At 43.4% G+C, this 24,554-nt stretch overlaps 1 protein-coding gene across 1 annotated transcript; it reads right to left on the reverse strand.

The window, feature by feature from the left end:
- Nucleotides 1-23,440: 23,440 nt before the first annotated feature.
- Nucleotides 23,441-23,682, reverse strand: UBL5 (ubiquitin like 5). The gene has a single exon (XM_085638030.1). It carries the CDS (start codon nucleotides 23,660-23,662, stop codon nucleotides 23,441-23,443), a length of 222 nt encoding a protein of 73 aa, XP_085494156.1. The 5' UTR covers nucleotides 23,663-23,682.
- Nucleotides 23,683-24,554: the final 872 nt, after the last annotated feature.

Raw genomic sequence — 24,554 nt, forward strand, 5'->3', positions numbered from 1 at the left:
GTTTTGCTTTCAGATTGAGGTTCCCAATTTCTTTCTCACTTCTGGAGGGCTTTTGCCAAGAAATTGAAAATTGAGACCACTCCACTAGTTATCACCCAGAAACAGATGGACAAACAGAGAACCAATCAAGAATTAGAACAATATTTACGATTATATTTATTAGATCAGGAAGGTGATTGGCCAGAACATCTTTGGGCAGCTGGATTTGTGTTTAATAAGGCAGAAAACTCTTCCACCCGTTACTCCCCCTTTTTTATGAATACAGGTAGACATCCAGACCTCTCAGTGAGTTTCCAAGAAGCCACAGTTACAGCAGTTAAGGACTAAATGCAGCATATGGCTCATATACACAACTCTGCCATGGAGAATTTGACTAAAGCTAAGAAGAACTATAAACTCTATGCAGATAGGAAGAGAAGAATAGGGCCAAACTTAAAAATAGGGGAAAATATTTGGCTAAACACTGAAGATAAGACTAGAAAGCAGCAGTGAGCAAGAAGATTGGGAGAAGAACTAACAAAGACGTGGCTGTCTCTTCTCTGTCCCCTACCCCTTTACCCCCTTTGAGTTATCTTGGCGTTCAAGTTAAACATTGACGCAGGAGAAGTTAGAGAGGGGCATTGGGTTTAGGTGTCATTCTGCTCCTGTGCATGTTGTGGCATAGTTCCTTGACAATAAAATAGGTTAGTGCCCAGAATAATGCATGACTATGTATGTGGAGGACTGCTCTTGAGCTACTACTGCTCCTCCCTTGACTGCTTGTTGTACCGGATGTTATATGTAGATGTTTTTTCAAATACCAAGAAGAATACAGCATCTGTATCTATGATTTTGCATTTGTAATCAGACTCTGTTCCCTGCTGGATCAGAATTTAGGAAATTAGTGTTGACCCTGGCCCTCTCAGCAAGATTATCTCACACGTTTTGACTTTGGCCTCCATTTTTTGGCTGAATTTGTTTTTGTTACCTTAGGACTCTGTGCCCTTTACCATAACTAGCTGGTGCAAAGTGTGTGTGCTCGCTCTCCCTAAAACATGTTACAATTGACATACATCTGATTGGAATTTTTAATTTACTTTTAGGTCCATAGTAAAGTGGTAAATTATATACCCAGAAAAACTCCCAAATTCGATATTCACTACTGTGAGGCTTCTCTTTCCCATAGGATAACATTAAATTGCATTTCATTGGGACAGATAAGGATTTCATATTTGTCAACTATGAAATTGTAATTAAAAAAGTTGGATTTAAAATTTCAATTTTGATAATACCACCTATAGAAAGTTGGTATTTTTATACCCTTAGTCATTTGGTGCTTGCAGTTTCCCATGGGTCACATGACTGGTTGTAACTGGCAGCTAGAGTCTGTGAATTCCTCCCATACAGTCACACAATAGAGGGATTAGGAGCGCCTGAATGGGCCATCTGCTGGCAGTGTGGGGACAGAGCTGGACACAGTCACAATTGCAATTGAATAGGCTGTGCTCTACTTTCACACAAAGGGCTTCTCACCTCCACTCTGTCTCTGCAGCCAGCATTTTGCCAGGGCAGGGAAGTCAGGAGATTCCGGGCATTTCAAAGAGAAACCTCTAGAAATTTCTAACACAGCAAAGAAGGCACCAGGTATAAAGATAGGGCCCTCAGACATACTCTTCAGTTCACTTTCTCGACCCGTAGAAGGAATCTCAGAGGATTGCCTGCTGCTGTGGCCTTCTGTCTACTCCATAAGACTGATGTGCTGCACCCGGAAGGACTGCTTTGCGCCTGGAGCCTGATTTGAACCCTCAGAGGCCTGCCCTGATGTTTGAGCCCTGCTTCTCCAACTGAATCGAGGACTACCAGAGTGACTCCAAGGGCTTGTTTGATGGCCTCCTGTTCAGAGCCACAGGGACATAACAGGCTCTGACCATCTTGAACCTGCACCTGGACCCAGCCAGAGTGAGTCTTAACCCCTCTAGTGGTGCCAGTCCAGTCTTTCACCCTTGGTGATAGTGCTAAAGGTATCCAGATTGCCAATTTGAAAATCTGGGTTTTAAAAAGGTTTTGGATAAAAACAGCTCTGAGAACCAAGGGCAGACCGGCACCGACCTGCTTGTTGATCGACCCAAGGTGCATTTCCAGTTGGCCTGACTTTGCGACTGCTCCCACTACATTCTTCTCTGCAGCACCAAATCCTTATCAGTGGTCCTTCATCAAAAGGATATCCGGCCTCCTGGACTCTCATTGGCTAAAACCTCCTTCCTTGTACCGCTGGGGATTTTCGACTTCCAAAACAGTGACTTTGTCTGAACATGGATATCTTTACCATGACTCTGTCCAGTGGCTCCCAAATGACTGCGCTCCCTCTTCGTACACTGCCTGCAGCCTTGCCATGCTGAACTTTACCTTCTCAGAACATTTCTCTTGAAAATTCTTCTAAGTTCGACAGTAAGTGCCAACTAGGCCCAATCCACTTCTTGTATTCGACCTGCACTCCATTGTGATCAGCCATATTTTTCGACTTTGACCTGGTCTTGTGCGACTAGATGTCTGCAGTTGGCACTTTGATCTTTTAGGCATTGAGCTTTTGCTAAAAATGTAAGAAATGTATAACTCGGGTTCTACAAATTGGATTTCTGTGGTTTTGGTGTCAAATAATTTATTGCAATTTACTCTATATTTCTTAGTGTGGGATTTTTTTTGTTGTGTTTTCACTTTATTACTGTTTATGTGCTATATAAATACTTTACATATTGCCTCCACGTTAAGCCTGTGTTTTGTGCCAAGCCACCCAGGGTTAATCACAGGTTAATTTTGTGACTTTTTGTGGTTCACCCTGACTGGGATTGTGGCTGTTGCTTGAATAGGGGGGCCACCCCGTTCAACCAACAGCTCAATTTCTCACAGATAGGAAGTATATAAAGTAGGCTACAAGGATTAGCTTTGTCACACATACCAGATGTATGTTCAGACTGACTCTTTGCAGGTATCATACACAAACTGTAAGATGCTCTATGTTTTCAGTGTAAGATGTATTCAATGTATGGCCTCTAAGAAAAGGGAAAAAACACATATTTTATAGAAGTCCTGTGTGTTGTTTCTAGGGAAAGGTAATATGGTGCTGGTTTGTAGTGAATCTCATCATTTGCTATAGTGCCGACCTGCAAGGGCCTCCAACTACTCCCTGGACTTAACCAGTGGTATAGTATTAAATTGACTCTGGAAGTTTCTATAATCTGACATTCCATGAAGTGTCTTTATCTTAAGTGCATTGTTGATTGATTGGGCACGACCATAGGCAACACCATAAAACAACTTTATCTATTTAGACATTTGTCACTTTGAAATAGATTTGTGACCAAAACCATTTGAATTTAATACAGCCACTCATGGGAATGAAATTGAGAGTCATAAATGTGTAATTACTGAATGATATATAAAATAATCCCAAGTATATGTATAACCAATAGCACAGTACATGTGGTATATTTATTGAGAAGGTGGGCAATAAACAAGTTTACTGAAGCTCATAAAATGGATAGTGAATATCTAAGTGATTGGTGAAAAGTTTGAGTTGATTACGATACAGTACTTCAATTATTTCCTCAGCAGGTGAAACACAATATTAACGGTCATGTAAACCTTTTATCTAACAAATCGGTAGTCTTCGTATGGCCAATCATGGTCATAAAAGGAGAAGGCGCACATTTCAATATATTAGGTTAGTTAGAAGAATGTTTTCTCAAAAGGATACAAAATCAGATTATAAACTGTCGAAATAGTTCTGAATAACTAATAACCCCTAGCATTGTACGTGATGAAGCATAGCAAATTGTTAATGTTTTCCTTGGACAGCCTGAAGCTCTATAGACATCCCGGAGTGATGTAGTTAGATAGTATTACCTTTTTGCTGGCACCTTTTTTACTGATACTCCCATCTTTTTTCTAGATGTCTCACAAGAATATATGTGACAGCTGGATTGGCTTGTCGATAAGGTTTTCATTAACACTATCATCCTTGGCATTTCCTGCTCCGGAAGCAGTTAGGTTAGGATTAGGTATACTCTTATCTGTGCATACTAATGTGCTTGATCCTCTGGTCTAATTAATGATAAGTGGGATACTGGAAGAATATTGTTCAAGAGCCTTAGTGCTCCCTTCATATGATTAGTTTTTTTTTACGTCAATATCTTCCTTATCTTCCATTTAATCCATGCCCTCCTTATAATGTTTCTATTTCTTTGCAGGTGGATCTGTCCTGCCCCTCTCCCCTTTCACTTATAGGCGGGTTCGGAAAATGTTTTTTGTGTGATATATGTTTCAGGTTGGAGAATCAAAGAGTGGTTATGCACAGCAGATGTCTCTTGTGTTGTCTCTGTAATTTTGATTGCTTTATTCAGTCATCACTTTTATAATTGGGTGGGATCATGCAGGGAAAAAGACAGCCACTTGTTTTTTAGTCTTGAAATTAAATTCCGGAAAAAGTAAAATATTTTGAGACAGATTTACAGCTCAGTCACTCAAACTGTACAGGACTGCATAGCCTGAGTTAGAGGAAAAAATGTTGCTGCCACCCACAAATATTCATGTGTCTACCAGGAGCCCCAAACCCCACATTAAACTTGAGGTGGAATCCTTCGTAGACAAAGTATGCACACAAATAGATCAGCTATGGGCTATCCTGGGCCTCCACCATTATAGATATAATGTATAAGCTATTATTTATAAAGCAGCAGCCAGGGGGTTAATTTTTCCAAGTCGGATTTAGGTATAGCATGCATGCAGCAATGGCAAGCCATATCACTTTACCCTATGTTGTCAGCGGAGGGCATGTTATGACCAGTAGCAGATGGTAAGAGTTAGGAAGCATTTGAGTTGTTGCCATCTGGAATTTTATGCAGCCTTGGCAGAATCATAAACTGACATAGAGTAGGTGGTAGTACTCAGACTTTACTAACAATGTTCTATGTGATCGCACTAAGTTCTTTTTTCAGGTGCACATGGACACTACTCTAGTTATTATAGTTGGAAGGGGAATGTATACAAACACCTTTACTATGCAAACCTATCTTCAAGATGGACTAAATAGTTGTAGCCACCATCACCGCTTGCAGAATTTATTATTTATTTGCTTATTTGTTTATTGAGGTGTCTGTATAACACCAGGCATGGCTTTCAATAACTTCAGAGCACTAGCAGGTAGGAGGAGAAGCTTAACGTTTAGAAGAGGAAGTTAGTATCCAGTGTTGTATAGTGAGGAGTTCTTGATGGGGGAGCAGGCACTCAGTGAAGCTACAGCATTCCAGCTGGACTTCTTGGCCAGTGCTTATGTTACTTAATGTGATTAACTATCATACTTGAGCGAGCTTTCTGCCAAACAGGCCTTTAGAAATTATCACATTCTCAGCTGGACTACCTGGTCAGTGCCTGTGTTGCTTAAAGTGATTAATTGCCATACTTGAGCAAGCTTAATGCCAAGCAAACCTTTGCAAATAGCATAATGAGTCACAGTACCCAGGCTTACCCTGATATCTTAAAACAAATGTCAGTATATGGCAGTACAGGACCTAAGCCAGCTCAGAGCAAAGCTGCGATTTCTTTCTCACAGAGTATGTCAGCTGGATTCTCTTAAGGAAGCTTCCGTTTTACATATACCACATTTTTAACAATGAGTTGTTTCCTCTTTGTCTTAAGTCAGAAGGAAACCTTAGCTGGCTGAGTAAATAAATGGGTCATATGGTTGGCTTTTCCTCAGAGGAAAACATTAAAAATGGCATTTGAGAAAAATATTCTTTCATGAGTCACAGGACATTTGTGATTGAGGCCCATTAATAGGGCATGGCTTTAGGAAGATATTCTTTTTGCAGCTTTGATTTCTACCTACGTTTTAATTGGTTGGCAAGGTTGATGGTCAAGTGCTATGTAAAGCTGTTCTATTTCCTAATGTAATGGGAACTTTAGACATAGTCACTGTCATTGAATTTAAATGTTGTCTTGACGCATAGGTAGGTGATGACATATAACCAAAGAAAGTCAGAACAAAGATTCATAATGAAGTGATGGTTTTTAAGAATTGTTTTATCAAGGTTTATGCCTTAATGTGAGCAGATATGTGTCCCACCATTGTTCTTCAACAGATTGTCCAAGAGATTGAATTATTTCCTGTACGTTTTCTTCCCTACCTAAAGACTCCAGGTGGATGTTGGTTTTGTGATCTAAACAGGCATCCAGGACCTTAAGGCATCACCTGATCACTCCAGTGAAGGGTGCAAGATGTGAATCAATGTGACAATCCAAATCCTTTACAATCAGCAATTGCAAGCCAGTGAAGCTTTCTGTTTTTGGCCACATACATTAATGCCTGGGTAAGACGTGCGCTCAATGTTGGTCTTCTTATTTTCCCATTCTACTGTCCACCACTTATTACTTTGGCTAAATATAGAGCAGGGGGATTCAGGGACTGAAAACGTTAAAACAATAAAAGTATAACAATCTAGGAGAATTGTTATTATTATTTTTGAGTTTTTTATTTAGCACATACAAGACCTAAAAACATCATAGCATTTTGCTCATACAACTGTAAAGATATACAGCACTTTTCAAATATGTGGAAAGAAGGACGAGCAAACATTAACCAATTTTTCAAAACTGTAGCTAAATAATAACCCATATGAGTTATAATTCCATAACTGGAGTCCAATGAATAGTGTGACAGTACACAAACTTATATACCAGGTTCTTCAGTAGTAGGAACGCTGCGACTGCAGGGAGTTTTCCCAGAGTCAATTAAGTAACATATCCAATATAACATTCACTAGTGAAATATTCCATATGTTTTATAGCAAAACTCATTTGATAAATGTCCTTCAGGGAAAAAAGTGATGTAAAATTAGCAATAGTTATAGTCACATAAAATGATCAATGGAGCAGTCCTAAAGTAAGAAAAAATAGGCTTTCAGGCGTAGTGATATGTAACCAAAGGCCTTCATCTGACTCCGACTGGACATCAGTTATGCTTGGAGTCAGAGAATGAGAGAAATTTACTGAGGAGAAGATATTTCAATTGTCTTTCAAAGCAGAAAAGGAAGTTTTTGTACCAGTTTTTGAGGGGATGGAGTTCCAAAACGTTTAGGGTGTAGCCTGAGAAGTACTGTTCAGAGGTATGAATTGTCTTGAATGCTGACATTTATTAGTATGTAATAGGGAGCCTGGTCTGTGAAGGTGACTGGAAGCACTGATTGACTTCAGTTTCTTATCCAGGTAGTAAAGTGGATCCAAGTAGATGAGTTTATGAACTAAGCAGGCCAGTTTGAGAGTAGATCTTCTCTAGATTGGCAGGCAGCACAGTGAGCTCAACATGGGTGTGACATGATGAAAACAGTCGACAGCAGACGTCAAATGAGATACAGCATGTAAGGACCGTTTTGGATGAGCTAGATGAATTTTTGAAATGCTGGGTGGGGTGGCATTCCTTAGTTGAATCTAAAGAATACCAGAGCCTGAATGCTTTCACTTAGGTTTTTTCAGGTAAGAGAAGTTTGATCCCCAGATAATTGTGAGCTCTTGGTTTGCATTTCTTGCCAGTATTGAAATGTTTATTAAGGTTTAGGTAAATGTCCAAAGTGAAAACTTAAAGATTTGGGGCCTAATTAGTATTTTGACCCAGCGGACATTTCTGGCATTGATAGGAGCCAGCATTATAGCAATGCCCGCCTTGCCAGGGGAGTTTCCACCCAATGCACTGGGAGCATAGACCCTTTTCTATACTCCTTACTGCAAAGTTTTTTCTGGCGGTGACAGGGATTGAAAATGTGCTGTTTGTCTATCCTCCTAAATTTAGTGGGTGGACATTTACCTAAACCTTTGATAGCCCTTACTCAGTTGGGCAGTTAAAGGGGTTTTACCACATTAGAGAAAGCATAGTCTTTGTTGTCACCCAGCCTATGGTACGCCCATTTCTAAATCCAGTGGGGTGGCCATAATGGGGGCAGGGAGGGAACTCTCCACCAATATTTAAATCAGGCACTTGATGCTTTTAATGAAGTAGGGAAAGCAATCTGGAATGTTAGTGATGTCTAGTGATTCCTGTGTTGTTATGAATGATGCAGAGGCAAAATGATAAGAAACTCTGGGGCATATTTATAAGACCCTTAAGTAACTCTGGGCAGAGCTCGCGGAGCCGCGCTACGCAAAATTCCACGAAGTAGCAAAAAAACTCCGCGAGCTACGTGGAGTTCTGCGAGCGCGCGGAGTTGCTTGTTCTGCCCATTCACAATGCATTTTTGACGTTCTGGAACACAAATTGTGTGTTCGGGAACGCGTATTGTGTGCTCTGGGGGAAATATTGTGCGAACTAGACAACAACACGGTCGCCGATAGGCGCGGCCAGCTTGATTTTCATGTTTCCATTGTTTCTAAAAACTTTTTTCTCATCTTTTTTATATATTGTCTATCCCTCTCTATTCCTCATTGTATATTTCACATTTTTTCTACTTTTTGTGTGTTTTATAGTGCTTTTTCACAGTTTTTCTATTACTTGCTTTTTAAAAATGTTTTACTTCCTTTCTTACTTTCTACATTTTTTTTTTTTTACGCCACTCCGCCCGGAAGGGGTGCAGTCCCGGGCCTTGTTTTCTGAGGTGGAGGTGGCCGCACTGTTTTTTTTTGTCCAGCACCACCTCCCCTTAACCCTGGCAGCAGGCGGCAGGCCTGGGTCCGGGTACGGGCTCCTGGAGCGTCACTGGCATTGGGAGAGGGCGCACCGGGCCGTGTTCTGCGGCTCTGGTGCCGGCGCACCCATTACCAACTGACGCACGGCTAGTCCGACATCCTGTAACGGGAGCAGTACCTGCTAGTTGTTGAGGTCCCATGGCTTGGTGAGTAACTAATTATATTACTATTGTGTTCTTCTGTTCTGTGTTATTGCGAATATTATTTTTTTTGCAAATAGCTAACATGCTGCTGCTGCTTACATGCAGGTAACTTATGTTTAAAAATCTTATATTATGTGATTGTTATTCTTCCAGACAGTTTCTCGGCGCTACTAACTATTTGTACTTGTTTGCAACTTTGCACTCTCTTAGGCTTGTTAATGTAAGAGGGGTTGGAGGATTTAAGTTAGGTAATGCAGATACGAAAGACTCCAGTCCATTCCTTTGTCCTGTCAGACTGTCCTGTCACTAAGATAGTGGTAGTAGTTAGTTAGTTAGTATTATGTGGTAATTTAGCGGCCTGCGTAATGCGTCCTCTCACATGACTTCAGTCCAAGTAGAACCTTTTGTAGTAACCAATTTGGTGTATTCAATATACATGCATCCATCTATGCATTTAAGGAGAATAAATGCAGACTTAGTAATTGATCCGTCAAAGGGGGTTGGAGTTGAGACTGAGAGATGATTGGGAATGAGATCGGAACTTAGAAGCAAATATAATTTTTTTGCAATTGATTACAAAGTCTGGAATAGGCGGGCTAGGTATGTTTAGGATTGAGGAATCGGAATGGAACTGTGGAATATTAAAGAGAGGATAGTGCATGACTAGTCTGAGATACTAGTCTCCTACTAGTCGATCTGATTTAGGATAGGTCAATGTTATTGCAATTGCCGTTTCTTGTCTAAAAATATTTTTAGAGTGAATATGTAATATTTATTTATTGAACACAAATCATTTTTTGTCTCTTTAATTCTGTCTCACATGACCAGCATCCAGGGGCAAGAAGAAAAAGGCTGGGTCTGCTGAGGCGGGTGCGGGAGACGGAGGGGCCTCCCAGGAGCAGCAGGATGCGGCCTCAGGTGCATATGGCCCTGCTGGCTCCAGTAAGTCCTCCTGGTGTTGTTATAGTAATACTTCACTAACTTTTACCGCTCTAATATTTCCATTTCCTAATTTAAATTTTCCCCAAATCCTCTTAGATCTATCTGTTTCTAAATTCTTGTTTTTGCTTCTATACCTACTAGTACTACTAACATTGTTTCAAGTCTCTGTTTTTTTTTTACATCAAATCAAACTGCCTCTGACTCTGCATTAGTCTGTCGGTAGCTCGCTTTCTTCTGGTTTTCCACTCAGCTTTCCCTCTCCCCTTATATATTTTGTGGATTGCCTAGTAGTGGTACTGTAAGACTCAGAGAACCCATTTGGCCTAGACTGCTACTAGTACTAGTAGTAGTAATGACTGTGATGTGTTGGGGAGAGGGTGGGAATGTTGGGAGCTGGGGAAAATGTAGGTGTTCTATTTTTATGGACATTTGGACATAGAAATTTACTGGACATTGGTTGGGGTTAGGGAGAGGGGTGGGTCAGGTGTTGTGGGTTCTTCTAGTTTATTTGTTAGGGTAATAAATTATTTATAGTTTTACAATACATATGATGTAAACCTTTTCTGGGGGTTACTCTTTTACGTCGCCTTATTTGTTTCCTCCTTTGCTGCAGGGCCGCAGCCAGTTTTTGAAATCTGCCAATAGTGTAACACACCAACAGATAGATGCAGTACGGTACCCTCAAATGTCCTACTTCTGTCAGTCTCTCCTCCTAGTCTATGCATTCTGCAACTAAAACCCCTATGTAGTATGTACTCAGAAGAATGTGGATGTGTGAATTAATTAATTTCCATAGTATATTCATTATTGCCACCCCCCACACTTCTTCTCTTACCTGTGACTGAGGCGAAGCAATGGCTGCATGGTAAGGGTTTCCCAAGGTGCCATGGTGGGTGGTGGTAGCAGTAGTAGACAGTTGCCTTTGCAGAAAAAGAAAATGAGACAGTCAGTCACCTGAGGGAGACAATGGAATGAGTAGTAGAAGTACACAAGAAGAAGACTGCCAAACAAGAAACCATGATGATGATAAGCAATGCTAAAGTAAATAATAGTGGCAGGGATAGCCTAGTACAAGTTACAAACTGAAGTTGACTCAACCTATGAAGTAGACAAGCGCAACCTTTAGTGCTGGAAGGATAATAAATCGATGCCGGCAATTAATAATTATGATGAATTATGTTCCTCTGAAAAAAAAATTCAATAGCGAATACTGAGCATGGGTGGGCAACCTAATCTATATATGTTGCAACTGTGGGCTATATAGCAGAAGAAGATCCTCGCCCTGCCTTGAGTTAGTGTTGCTTTCACCACATCCGCCCCAGCAAGTGTGTGATAAATTATTGGTGTAAATTTATAATTTAGTCACACCTCAGTATAAATCACACAGCCCTGGGGAAGGGATTGATGAATGGTTGGGAAGGGGTATTTGAAGGAAAGGTTTGACATAGACAAACACTACACATGGACACCAGAAAATCTTGGCAGACGACCATCATAAATCTGTTAAGGGAGCAAAAGGAAATGCATGCATGATGATGACTTGATGATGATGAGTAGTACTAGACTAGTAGTAGTAAAGGGCAGCAGTATAGTATTAATTATTAATATGCAATTGCCTTGTCTGTCTGCCCCCAGAGAGACCCAAGTTACTTTGATGTTATGTTCTGTTGTACCGGGCTTCCTTTTAAAGCTAGCAAATAAAATAAAAAAATATCTGTAGGAGTCAAATATAAGCAAACATAATAACAACAACACACAGTCGTAATGATTGAAGAGAAAAACTGAATCAGATGAAAAGAATATGCTACTATAACTATGTTATGGTCAAATTGGAAGTTGCATCTCGGCAGTCGGCATTCCCCTTGGTCCTTCCTTCCATGGATGCTCCCTCCGTCAATCTTGCGTGCCTGCCTGGCGGAAGCATATTAGTAAGGTAAGTGTGAGTTGTTTTTCCCAGTATAGCAGAGGGTAAAGGCCAGCCTGTAAGTGTAGATGGAAAAACAAAAAGGATATTGAAAAAACAAGGAGAAAAGTAAAGTTTAACTGCATAAATTAAGGAGGAGTGCAACAAGAAAACTTTCAGAGGTGGCATGGCTAAATCATGTCTACTCTGTCTCCAGCATCTACAACAAAAACAGGAGCAGGCCCGCGGCACCCACCCAACCTCCACTTAGCTTAGATTTTGAGCCAGACAGCACTGAGCACACACACATACACAGCAACATACCATTTTCCAAATTAAGTAACGAAATCAATGCACCACTGTAAGTCATACCACTATACTCGCCTCCACCACTATAAAGACATGTAGGTCTAGTGTTGTTGTTGTTGACTTGTTTAGCTTTTAGGCTACTTCATGAACACCCGAGTTATTCTATTAATCATCTCTGATCCTACTGACTGACTGTGAGTAGGGTATGGTCATCATGGTGTCCAACTCTGTAGTGTACCGAGTGAGTCCAGAATCAAAAATGCAATGGATCGGCCTGCAGTAGTAAAATTTAGTTATTGAGCAACAAGAAGGGAAACATTGACTTGAGTCACTTTTTTATGTGTAGATTAAATACTAGTAGACTAGACATCATGCATAACAACAACACAAACACCAATCACTCAGAGTCAGCGTCCAATGCATGCCATAATTTACCTGTTCTTCCAAGGCAGTCCCGCTAGGCTCGGAAAGGAGGCTAGGTACAGTCAAATTCTTTGGAGTGACTCGACGAGGTAGGCACGCATTTCATATTTCTTGTACTATTCTGCATCCAATGTCTGGCTGCAGGTAAATGGATTTAGGGCAAGTGAGGACTGGAGCAGGACTAGAGGAAGTGGATTTACTTCTTCTCTGACTGCACACATTTGCAACTCCAATCCGGCAATAAAAGAGTGAGACGGTGGTGATGGATTTGTTGTGATTTGAACGAGAAAGACAGTGACACACACAAATAATAAAAGTAAATAATATTCCTTAACTGTATCTTTTTGGGGGGGCTTCTTTGTGGGCGTCAAAGAAAGAAAAAAAGTAACAAGTCAAAAGCCTAGTTGTTGTCAGCGAAGTAGAGCTCGTCCTCAAACTCTGGTGGTTAATCCAGAAGTAGGTCATCTAACACACTACTTACGTCATGACCTAAGTCACTCTTGTCTGAATATCCTCTGAGGCGGAAGCCGGAGGACTGCACGCTCATTTTTGAGTATTGATTTTAAAACTGTCACCTTAATTGATTTCTGTGTTTTTAAAAATCGAACGAAGCTCACCTGCACTACAGCGCCGGCTTGTTAGCGATAAGGCAGCCCTCCCAGACCCTCCTGACACAGCGAGCTCACCGCTGATACAGGGGAAACGCCCTCACCGCCAGCGCGGTCACCAGGCGGAGCCACGCCCACTGCGAGGCCACGCCCACCAGGAAACAGTACTTAAACGCTGTCATACAGCGCAACGAATCACTCTTGTCTGAATATCCTCTGAGGCGGAAGCCGGAGGACTGCACGCTCATTTTTGAGTATTGATTTTAAAACTGTCACCTTAATTGATTTCTGTGTTTTTAAAAATCGAACGAAGCTCACCTGCACTACAGCGCCGGCTTGTTAGCGCTAAGGCAGCCCTCCCAGACCCTCCTGACACAGCGAGCTCACCGCTGATACAGGGGAAACGCCCTCACCGCCAGCGCGGTCACCAGGCGGAGCCACGCCCACTGCGAGGCCACGCCCACCAGGAAACAGTACTTAAACGCTGTCATACAGCGCAACGAATCACTCTTGTCTGAATATCCTCTGAGGCGGAAGCCGGAGGACTGCACGCTCATTTTTGAGTATTGATTTTAAAACTGTCACCTTAATTGATTTCTGTGTTTTTAAAAATCGAACGAAGCTCACCTGCACTACAGCGCCGGCTTGTTAGCGCTAAGGCAGCCCTCCCAGACCCTCCTGACACAGCGAGCTCACCGCTGATACAGGGGAAACGCCCTCACCGCCAGCGCGGTCACCAGGCGGAGCCACGCCCACTGCGAGGCCACGCCCACCAGGAAACAGTACTTAAACGCTGTCATACAGCGCAACGAATCACTCTTGTCTGAATACCCTCTGAGGCGGAAGCCGGAGGACTGCACGCTCATTTTTGAGTATTGATTTTAAAACTGTCACCTTAATTGATTTCTGTGTTTTTAAAAATCGAACGAAGCTCACCTGCACTACAGCGCCGGCTTGTTAGCGCTAAGGCAGCCCTCCCAGACCCTCCTGACACAGCGAGCTCACCGCTGATACAGGGGAAACGCCCTCACCGCCAGCGCGGTCACCAGGCGGAGCCACGCCCACTGCGAGGCCACGCCCTTTATACCCACTACAAATGTGCCGGCCATACCAGCGCAGCGGGAGCGCCGTTTGCGCGCCGAAGGCGCGCCTAAGGCAAGCCCGTCTGCGCCCGTCCGCGCACGGCCGGGCCTAGGGCCAGAACCCCTGCTTGATAAATCCGCCACAAAGGTAAGATACTCGCGTCGGGACCTCCTCAGTCTCAGACCCCCTAGGGCTTCCTCCTGCAAATATGTTCACGCCCTAAACGGTACATTCAATAGCTGCACTCACTGCCACCCAGTCCAACTTAAACTCCCCATTCGACCCCAAAACCCTCAGCCCTTAAACTCGCGACGCTGAATTGTCGTTCACTCCCTAAGCACGCAATACGGATTAACCACCTCATAGAAGACCATGATATAGACGTCCTGTTCCTGACGGAAACCTGGCTTTCGCCACACTCGGCGTCAGATATGGTGCTGGCAACTCCACCTGGTTTCCTCATTCAATCCCTACCGCGTCCCTTAGGCAGGGGTGGTGGTGTCGCCATCATCCACCGGGATCATTTTCTCTGCAAAACCAATGATGCGCAGATTCCCAAGTCTGAAAGCCTGCATTTCACTATTAAGTTAGACCCTACCAACTCACTTACAGGGCTCCTAGTGTACCGCCCCCCGGGCCCCCCAGGCATTTTTGCTAGCGCTCTTCTGGATACGGTTGCCACACAGGCCCACGTCGTCACCAACTTCATGATACTGGGAGACCTGAATATCCATTTTAATGACCCTTTAGACTCTGTGGCTGTCGACCTGATCACCGATCTAGAGGCTCTCGACATCCACCTCCTAAGCTCTGGGGCCACTCACAACAAAGGACACCTGTTGGACCCTGTCTTCACGAGCACCCACACTATGCACGCGAGTGAACCCCTCCCCCTCCCTTGGACGGACCACTTTCTAGTTTCCTTCCAACTACCGGGAATGTTTAAGAAACCCCAAAAATCACCTACTTACTCCAGGGACAGGGCATGGCCCAAACTCTCTACCGAAGAATGGGCCAGGACCTTAAAATCAACCACACCTGCTTACGCAGAAGACCCGGCTACTGCCGATGGTAAATATAGAGAGTGGATTACCACCACCCTGGACTCTGTCCTCCCACTTAGAAATCGGGAGAACAAAACTGGGAAACCAGGTTCTGCACCTTGGTATACCCCGGAACTCCGCTCACTACGCAAAAATTGTAAGAAAGCCGAACGACTCTGGAGGAAAAACTGGCAGCTCTCCAACAAGGAAGCCTACCAAAATGCAGTTAGACTATACAAAACTGCCATTAGGCGCTCTAAAGCTGCACACTACGATACACGGATAAAGGAATCCACTAACTCAGCCAGGGAATCTTTCCTAATCGTAAAAGAGCTCCTGAAAGTCCCATCCACTCCTTCCACCAACTCCCCCCCTGTAGACCGGAGCAATGAATTAGCCACCTACTTCAATGATAAAATTGCCCGCATCCTAGCATCACTTCCACCTCCCCACCCCTCCAGCCACATGGACAATGACCCACCTCTTAGCCAGACTGATAGCAGCTCACGCCCCCAACTTGCTACATTTAGGCCAGTAACCTGCAACGAGGTAAAAGACACCCTAACCAAAATGAAAAGCGGATCTCCTTTGGACCCTGCACCCATCAGAGTCCTCAAAACTGTAGCATCCGTCATCATCCCTACTATCACGGAGCTTATAAATAGTTCACTTGCTCAGGGATCTGTTCCTGCTAGCTGGAAGAGTGCAGTGGTGAAGGCACTCCTCAAAAAACCCCAGCTAGACCCAGCGGATATGGCAAACTACCGGCCAATCTCACTCCTCCCAGGCATTAGTAAGATAGCCGAGAAACTGATCAACGGACAATTGTCTCAGTTTCTGGAGGATAACAACATCCTTCGACAATCCCAAACTGGGTTCCGCCCGGGCCACGGCACAGACACTGCCCTTCTTGCCGTCATCGAGGAGGCAAGGCGCATTCTAGATTCAGGAGGGTCAGTGGCAGTGATCCTCCTGGATCTTAGTGCTGCCTTTGACACAGTCAACCATCGTGTCCTTCTCCATCGGTTGGCGGCAGCAGGGCTCACCGGAACGGCTCTCAGATGGATAGAGTCCTTCCTTGCCGGGCGTACGTTCCAGGTGTGGGACGGCAATCATCGCTCATCTACCCTTCCCCTCACGAGCGGAGTCCCGCAGGGTTCGTCCCTGAGCCCGACGCTCTTTAATGCCTACATGGCCCCCCTTGAAGACGTGGTAATACCATACGGTATAAAAATTGTAAGCTACGCCGATGACACACAGCTGGTCGTCTCCCTATCACAACTAGACGACCACCCAGACAACCTGGCTAACTGCCTCACAGAGATCCACGGTTGGATGTGTGAGTCATCCCTAAAACTTAACGGGTCAAAGACCGAAGTGATGCTCATGGGGAAACAGTGGGCGACCATTCCCTCAACGGTCTGGCCAGAAGTGTTCGGAGAAATTCCCACCACGAAACGCGAAATTAAGACCTTAGGAGTATGGATAGAACCCGAGCTCTCAATGAAAACACAAGTGGCCAAAACTGCAGGTACTTGCTTTGGGCTCATGCGCACCACACGCAGGATCCTCCCCCTACTTCCCCCTGCATCCAGGAAACTATTAGTCCAAGGGCTTATACTATCACGCCTGGACTATAGCAACATGGTCTACTTGGGGGCCCCCGAGTACACCCTGGCGAAACTGCAACGTACTCAGAATGCAGCAGCCCGTCTAATCATGAATCTCCCCGCCAGAGCATCAGCGAAACCTGCCATCAAGGCCCTGCACTGGCTCCCCGTTCGCCAAAGGGTGGAATTCAAAGCCATGTGCACGGCTTACAAACTGATTAATGGAAGCGGCCCCTCGATCCTCAGCGACCTGGTTACGCCCTATAAAGCTCCCAGATCCCTGCGGTCCGAGAATGAACATCTAGCCAACATCCCCAAATTTAAAAAGACTCGCACTGGAGGTCGACGATTCTCCGTGAAAGCCTCCACGGGTTGGAATTCTCTCCCACGTACCCTCAGACTGGAACCCAACTACTTAGGGTTCAGAAAAAAACTGAAAACACTCCTATTCCCTAAGTAATGCCACCCCCCTCTTTCCTCTCATTTGGATATACAAACCCTCATAGCGCGGGGATGCCTTCGGGTCACCAGGCGCTTTATAAATCGCCAAATAAATAAATAATAATAAGTCGCCATCATCATCTTCCTGCTCTGCTACTTCAGGTGTGGTGTAATCCGGTGGTATAAAGTGCTGATTAATTTTGAAATTGGTTAACCTCTCCACATTTTGAGGTGAGAGACTGGTCCTTCTCACTGTCAGAACAGCACCAGCAGAACTGAAAACACGCTCAGAAGAGACACTTGTGACAGGGTAAGCCAGATACTTTATCACCAGCCTGCTGAGCACTGGACATTGTTGCCTTTTCCCATACCAATACAGCAATGACATTCGATCAATGAAGACCGCTTTTGGGTCATCCAGATGGGGCTGGACAATCTGCTCAATGCTCAGGGATTTGCTCGGCCTCTTTTGCCTTTGCTTTTGCACTAGACCTAACAAGCCCTTGCTGTAGAAACAGTTCCTGTACCAATTTTGGTGGGGCTGATGCTCCTGTTGTTGTTGATGTTGTTCTTGGTGCTGTTGGTGGTTTTGGCTGCTTTGAGCCAATATTACTGCCCTCAGGCTCTGAAGTTGAACATGACGCGGGCTGCCCTGCAGTACTTGTTGTGGCCTGGACTAGCGGGCCTCTAATTCCCAGCCGTTCTTTTTCTTAGCGACTGGCTTCCACAGCTATCCAAGTTTTGTAGTTGGCAACATCCCCTTCTGAAAAAGGAATAAATGTGTTCAGTACTGGTTTGTACCGTGGATCCAGAATTGTGGCACAAATATAATGGTTGGATGACACAATGCCTCTTTGCACCCTTGTATTTTCAGGTAAGCGAATGGTTAAGCTCTCCACCTTCTCATATGCTTCTTTTTTTCCCTCCACACCTGCGTACATTGCAGACACCCCCTTCAGCAGTTCCTGTAGCATGTGCAGCAATGGGATAGCTTGGCCCATAGTACAGTACTCCTTGCTGACTTCATGTGTGAAGAGCTCAAAAGGAAGTAGCATCTCTGTCAGGCATTTAACTAGGCCTCATTGCTCCATATCAATGATCATGCCTTTCACAGTAGCATTCCCTCTTTGCATGACATATTCATTGATTGGTCTGTACTGCTCAAACAAACGTTCAAGCATGTAATAGTTTGAGTTATAACATGGTGCCACCTCCTGGATGAGTGTTTTAACTGGCATTCTATGCTACATTGAATGATTCTCAGCTGCTTCCAGGCTTTAAAAGAATGGCTGAATTGTGTGCAGAATCTTCTGCAGGTGGTCAGTAAGTTGCTGACTCTGTGTTCTTTTTTGGAAAGTCTTGAACAATGATGTTAGTGCAGTGCGCCAAACACAGGACCCTGAAATTGCCACCATTTGTATTTGTATTTGTATTTTGTATTTGTATTTGTAGGGGAATTTATATAGCGCATGTATACCGACAGGTCTCTTAGCGCTTGACAGAAGGAGATTGCAAAATTAGCCCGGTAAAGACAGTCCTGCCATAGTACATGGCCTTAACTAAGCTTGATCAAGCAATTCAAGCACGTCGTGATGTAGTGCTGGAACTAGCCCCTGCACTGGGGCAGGACTAATGTCCATGATGACTGGCTCCTCATCATCCTCCTCTTCTACATCTACCTCCATAAATCTAAGGCTGTCTGGAACCTGCCTTTTCCCTAGCCTTGTCTTGTAGCGTGTCCCACTCTCAGACCAAGCTGATGGCTTCCAAATGCCTTCTAGATCATCCGAAGGGGGGCTTGCAGAAAAAGTTGTTGGACTAACCCTCCTTTTCCTTGCTGGGGATCTGGAAGACAATGGATTTTCTGAAAGAGTGGCTTGCTCATCTTCCTCTGCAGGAAGCAAGATTTCCTGAACTGCCCCTACTTTGGGAGGAACAACTACTATTGAGGCGGTGGTTGCTGCCGTTGTTGCAGCTGTTGTTGCCCACATATCTGAGTCTCCTGTGTTGATTGGGTACTACTTTGCGATAAGTAAATTTCAACATCACTGCTCATTGGCGATGGACTCGTGATTAGACTGGCTGCCTCTGTGACAGGCATAGGCTTGCGCCTTGGTTGGTGAGGTGGTTCTTTTGATGAGAAGGTGATGCTCCCAGCTTGCTCCCTGGATGCCGCTGCTGCAGGAGAAATTTTTGTTTCCCAAACAAGGTCTTGGGCAACAAATCGGTCTTCTTGGTAATAAGTGGCAATGCCTTCTTCTCAATGTCACAGGCAACTTTATTGGTACTACTTGACCTGGTTCCTTTCTTTGGGGCCATCTTCAAGATCTCAGCAGCACGCAGTGGCACAAGTTGAAGAGATGTCTGTGGTCACACGACACATGACGTTGTGCGCAGCAGGACTTCTGTCTGGCAGTACAATGGGTTATGGGTGATGTTGTCTAAAATCAAAGAAGCAAGAAGAACATCAGTGAAACGTTGTATTCATTATTGTGGTTTAATTAGTGAGACTTTGACAACAAGGGCTTTCATGGTGTACTGTACACTCAGGAAGGATAGGAAATAAGAAGAACAGCAACAAAAATACAAATGTAACGGACCGTGTTTGGCATTGTGCATCATGTGGGATTTAGCATTCAGGGAGCTGCAGCTGACAATGGATAGAAGCAATAGGCCAAGAGGAACAAAGGAAAGAGAAAGACATGCAGGCCTAATGCAGAATCACACTGGCTGCCTTCACGAAATGGCCGCCAGCCACATGGCCAGTACACAACAACAAGAAAGGGAAGACAGACAATGCAGGGCTATGGCAAAAACACACTGGCTGCCTTCACAAAATGGCCACCAGCCACATGGCCAGGAAGGCCACAACAACAAGAAATTGAAGACAGACAATGTAGTCCTATGGCAAAAGCACACTCGCTGCCTTAACAAAATGGCCGCCAGCCCCATTGCCAGGCCACAACAAGAAAGGGAAGACAAACAATGCAGGCCTATGTCAAAAGTACACTGGCTGCCTTCACACAATAGCCACCAGCCACATGGCCAGGCAGGCCACAACAACAAGAAAGTGAAGATAGACAATGTAGTCCTATGGCAAAAGCAAATTGGTTGCCTTCACAAAATGGCCACCAGCCACATTGCCAGGCCACAACAAGAAGAAAGTGAAGACAGACAATGCAGACCTATGGCAAAAGCACACTGGCCGCTTTCACAAAATGTCCGCCAGCCACATGGCCAGGTTACCACCACAAGAAGCAATAAGCAAGAGGAACAAAGGAAAGAAGACATGCAGGCCTATGACAAAAGCAAGCACACTAACTACCACCACTACGAAATGGCCACCAGCCACATGGTCACGCAAAACTACAAGCAACAACAAGCAGGAAACCTGAAAAATAATGAACTCAAGCAGGCCTATATCGACACAGACTTTACCAAATGGTCCCTGACAACACGGGGAGGCTCAGCCAAAGGAAATGCTGGCCCACTATTACAAACACACTCACACACTGGCCAGACAAAGGAAGCATTCTAAACAACACAGCTTTAATGCAACAATGCCTAAAACAAACATCCGCAGGGCTAACAGAGGTTTGCAAGTTACAACCACACACATCCAAAAAAGGCATTTATTTAAGACACATAAAAAAAGTGGCTGAAAGGCCTGTTGGCAGACTACTGGGCTAGTGAAAATTGCAAATTGATTTCAAATGCTGGAAAAAATGTTGTGAATGTTGCAACATATTCCCTTTATAAAAGAAGAAAAATTACTTACAAAGAAACAACTAGGCCCCTACTGAAACTACAGGTCACTCACCACAATAAATCTTAAAAAAAACAATGAAAAGTACAAACACAAATGTAGGTAGGTGCAATGCCCCAATCAAACAAGCAACACTAATTTTCCAACTTACTGGTGAAATCTCAAATTCAAAAGTCCTCAAATTAAATGATATACAATGCAGCAGACACAAAGAAGGATCCTTCCAACTCCAAATCCAAATGAAAAGTGAACAGGAGATGGACAAAGCACTGGGAGGAGCCTGCTGGACAGGAACAGGAAGTTGGAGACAATGAGGCCCTTCCTTCCTCTAAAATAAAAGTAAAAAAAGATAAAGGCCTCCTTGCAAAAAACAATACAGTCAAATGTCAATCTGAGGAGATTTTTTTAATCCAAATCATCATTTCGATAAGGTTTTGATGCTGATCAAGAGAGATTCTTCTTCAGATTGCAAATTCTGCATGTTCGGGATCGTGATCTTTACAAAACGTCCTACGGAAGTCTGATGGCGTGACCGAATGAGGTGTTTGCGATCGCACACACTTGCGGGACCGTGCGGCTGGCTACAAAATCTCATGGTACTCGCGAATGGATGGGAAATCTCGTCGGCGATCACAGACATCCGGAAAGTCGCTCCAGGGCACACAAAAACGCATTTTGAACATGTAAACTAAAAAAAAACTCAACTCCGGTATAGAGCGCAGAGTTTTTTGTAACTCTGTGTTCTATGTGGGACGCGGAGTTGTCACAAATCCGCAAACTCCAATAGCGGAGCTGAGTTTTACACCCACAGTTACCCTTAAGCCACTGGAGCATCACTTTTTGTAACTTTCCGGTGGCGCAAAACAAAAATCATATTTATGAGGTCACGCAAACCCACTCTGCATGGATTTGAATGGCTTCATAGATATGGAGTAAGGCAAGGCAGAGCAAATCACTGTGTTGCCATACTCTGCGCTAGGAAGGCATTCCATGGGCATTGAGATGGTTTTCCCACCCAGTGCCAATAGATTTTTATGCTTTCTCAGATTTACCAAACCATGTTAACTTGGGGATGTGCCATCACCTTACGCCTCCCCAGAATAGTCATAACAAGGAGAAATAACTTTTTTCTCTCCTTGTTTTTCCTCTTTCTATGGGTGATGCATTCTGCAGCACACGTATAAAGACGTAAAAAGCCTCCCAGGATTGTTTTTGCGCAGTAAGGTGCCCCTTTCTGCACAGAAGAAATTCTGCTGACAACACAGGCACCCTTGCACCATGGTGCAAGGGTGCTTGGGTTTTCCCTAGGCTGCCGCAACAGGTCCAGCATGGGAGAAAGGACAGGAATGCACCGTATTGGCTAAAGCAGATGCATTTCTGCCCTATCACTTTGATGTAGGGCAGCACAGCAAAGTGACTTACTGGGCTGCCCTACGGCAAAACCCCATAAATGAGGCCCTCTGTCTTTTGAGGGTAGAACTTCTGATAGCGCAAAGTCATTAAGGACTGTATTCTATCAGGGTAGATTCCAGTCTTAAGACATTGGCAGAAGATGAAACTTTCAAGTAAAAGGTTGTCATCAGGATATTAGCAATAAGAAATGGTAGATCCTTTAATTTTCATGCAGGTGTTCAAGGAAAAGTATAACTAGAACAGGGCCTACACTGGAGCCCTGGATATGACAGACAGTGATCCATTTCCATAAACTGTGTTTGGTTGGCTTGGTAAGACTTGAACCAATCCAGGACTCTCATGTCAAAGCCCATGCGGTCTTTAAGGTGAAAATAGGGATATTATCATTCACAACATCAATGGCTGCTGAAAGATCAAGTAAAATGAGCAGGCATGACTCCCCATTGTCCAAGATGCAAAGGGCATTGTCAATGATTTGTAGGACAACTATCGCAGTGCTCCAAATTGATGTAAATGTACAAACTCATCTAGAAAGTTATTAGACACATTTTTGGAGTTGAGTGTTAACATAACTCTCTAGTATTTTAACAAGTAAATGAAGCCCAATGACTGAATGATGGTTATTGAGATCCAGTGGATCCTGTAGGGACAGTTTATTGAGCCTATATCAATATGAAGCTAGGATATTGCACGTCTCTTTGACCAAATAAGCAGGTAAAAGAGGCAGGAAAGGTAGAGATTTTGGATTGAGAAGCTCATTTTGTTGTATGTGCCTCAAACTGAACCAGTTTATTGGAGTTTTTCGATTGAATGCAGGATGGTGATTGTCGAGTAGTCGAGGAAGAGGTGCTTCATGCTTTTTTATATTTGAATCAATGAATTGGGCAAATTATTTATGTTTCTTTTCAGGTTACATTATTTCTATTGGTTTTTTTTTTCAAGTTTTATCAATTTATTAAATGGAGAAATACATGTTTATGCAATTCTGGGGACATTTCAAAAGAGAACAATGTTAAAAAGAAAAGAAAGGTGTGGTGATGCCGAAGTCTACTGGTAGTATAATTCAAGGTCCATTCCATCGTGGATTTCATAATCACCCAATGTCATAAAATCTTTAAAGATAGTATAATATTTCTTGAGCACAATCTTGTCCCATCTTGTACCAGTTTGAGCAGCAATTAATTTATTTAAATCTCCTATGGTATCTTCACTGTTGCACTTCACCCTGACTTTCGTCCCCAAACAGTTGTTACACACAACCTCGATCATTTCTGCAGCCTTGAGTCCTCACTTGCACCCGGTACACACATCCCCGACAGTACACGCATGCAACAGTCTGCAAACTGAGCCTCAATATTTCTATTAGAGCAATGTCGTTTTTTACAGATTTAACTATCTCAAAGAGATTTGTGATCCATTTTTGGCCAACTTTGCTTTGGCTTTGAAGTTGTGCTTTATATAATATTGATTGGCAATAAGGAGATGTTCGAGATTATTTCCTTTGGCTTTTTAACACTGAGGATGTTTAAACAGTCTGAAGAACATTTTTTGTTCATAGAGTTCTTTTGCTTAGCATGGGTGAATCGTTTTCTCTTGGTCTTTTTTCTTTAAGAGGGGCAACATCATCCATAATCACAACAAGGTGTTGTTAAAGCTGTTAGTTGTTACATTGATATCTAGGTCTTTGTTGGGATGTGGAAGAGTTGACATCAGACCTTCCTTAAGATTGCTATGATTAATATTTTTGATGCTATTAACGACAACTGTTAGTCTTTTTGTTTGACCACTGGTTAAAGTTTTAGAGAAAGATGTGTCAAATGATATTTGGAAATGATCAGACCAGTTTACTGGAATGGGGCTTGCAATACGGATGGCATAATTTCCCAAAATAATCACTTCCAGAGAACCACCTTTGATGTATGTGTGTTTCAGGTAACATTGAATACACTCAAGAATTAAGAAACTATTTGATGTGAGTTGTCCTCAGGATTCTCTTGTTTACTTTGAAGTAACTCAGGATGGTATGATTGTTGTTGGTCAGGATAGGTTGTGAGGTGATGAAGGCCATAAAATGATTATCAAACATCTGTTATCCCTTGTGGATATAATATAATATAATATAATATAATATAATATAATATAATATAATATAATATAATAT

This window comes from Triturus cristatus, chromosome 12, assembly GCF_964204655.1.
Source record: "Triturus cristatus chromosome 12, aTriCri1.1, whole genome shotgun sequence".
Taxonomy (NCBI): Eukaryota; Metazoa; Chordata; class Amphibia; order Caudata; family Salamandridae; genus Triturus; species Triturus cristatus.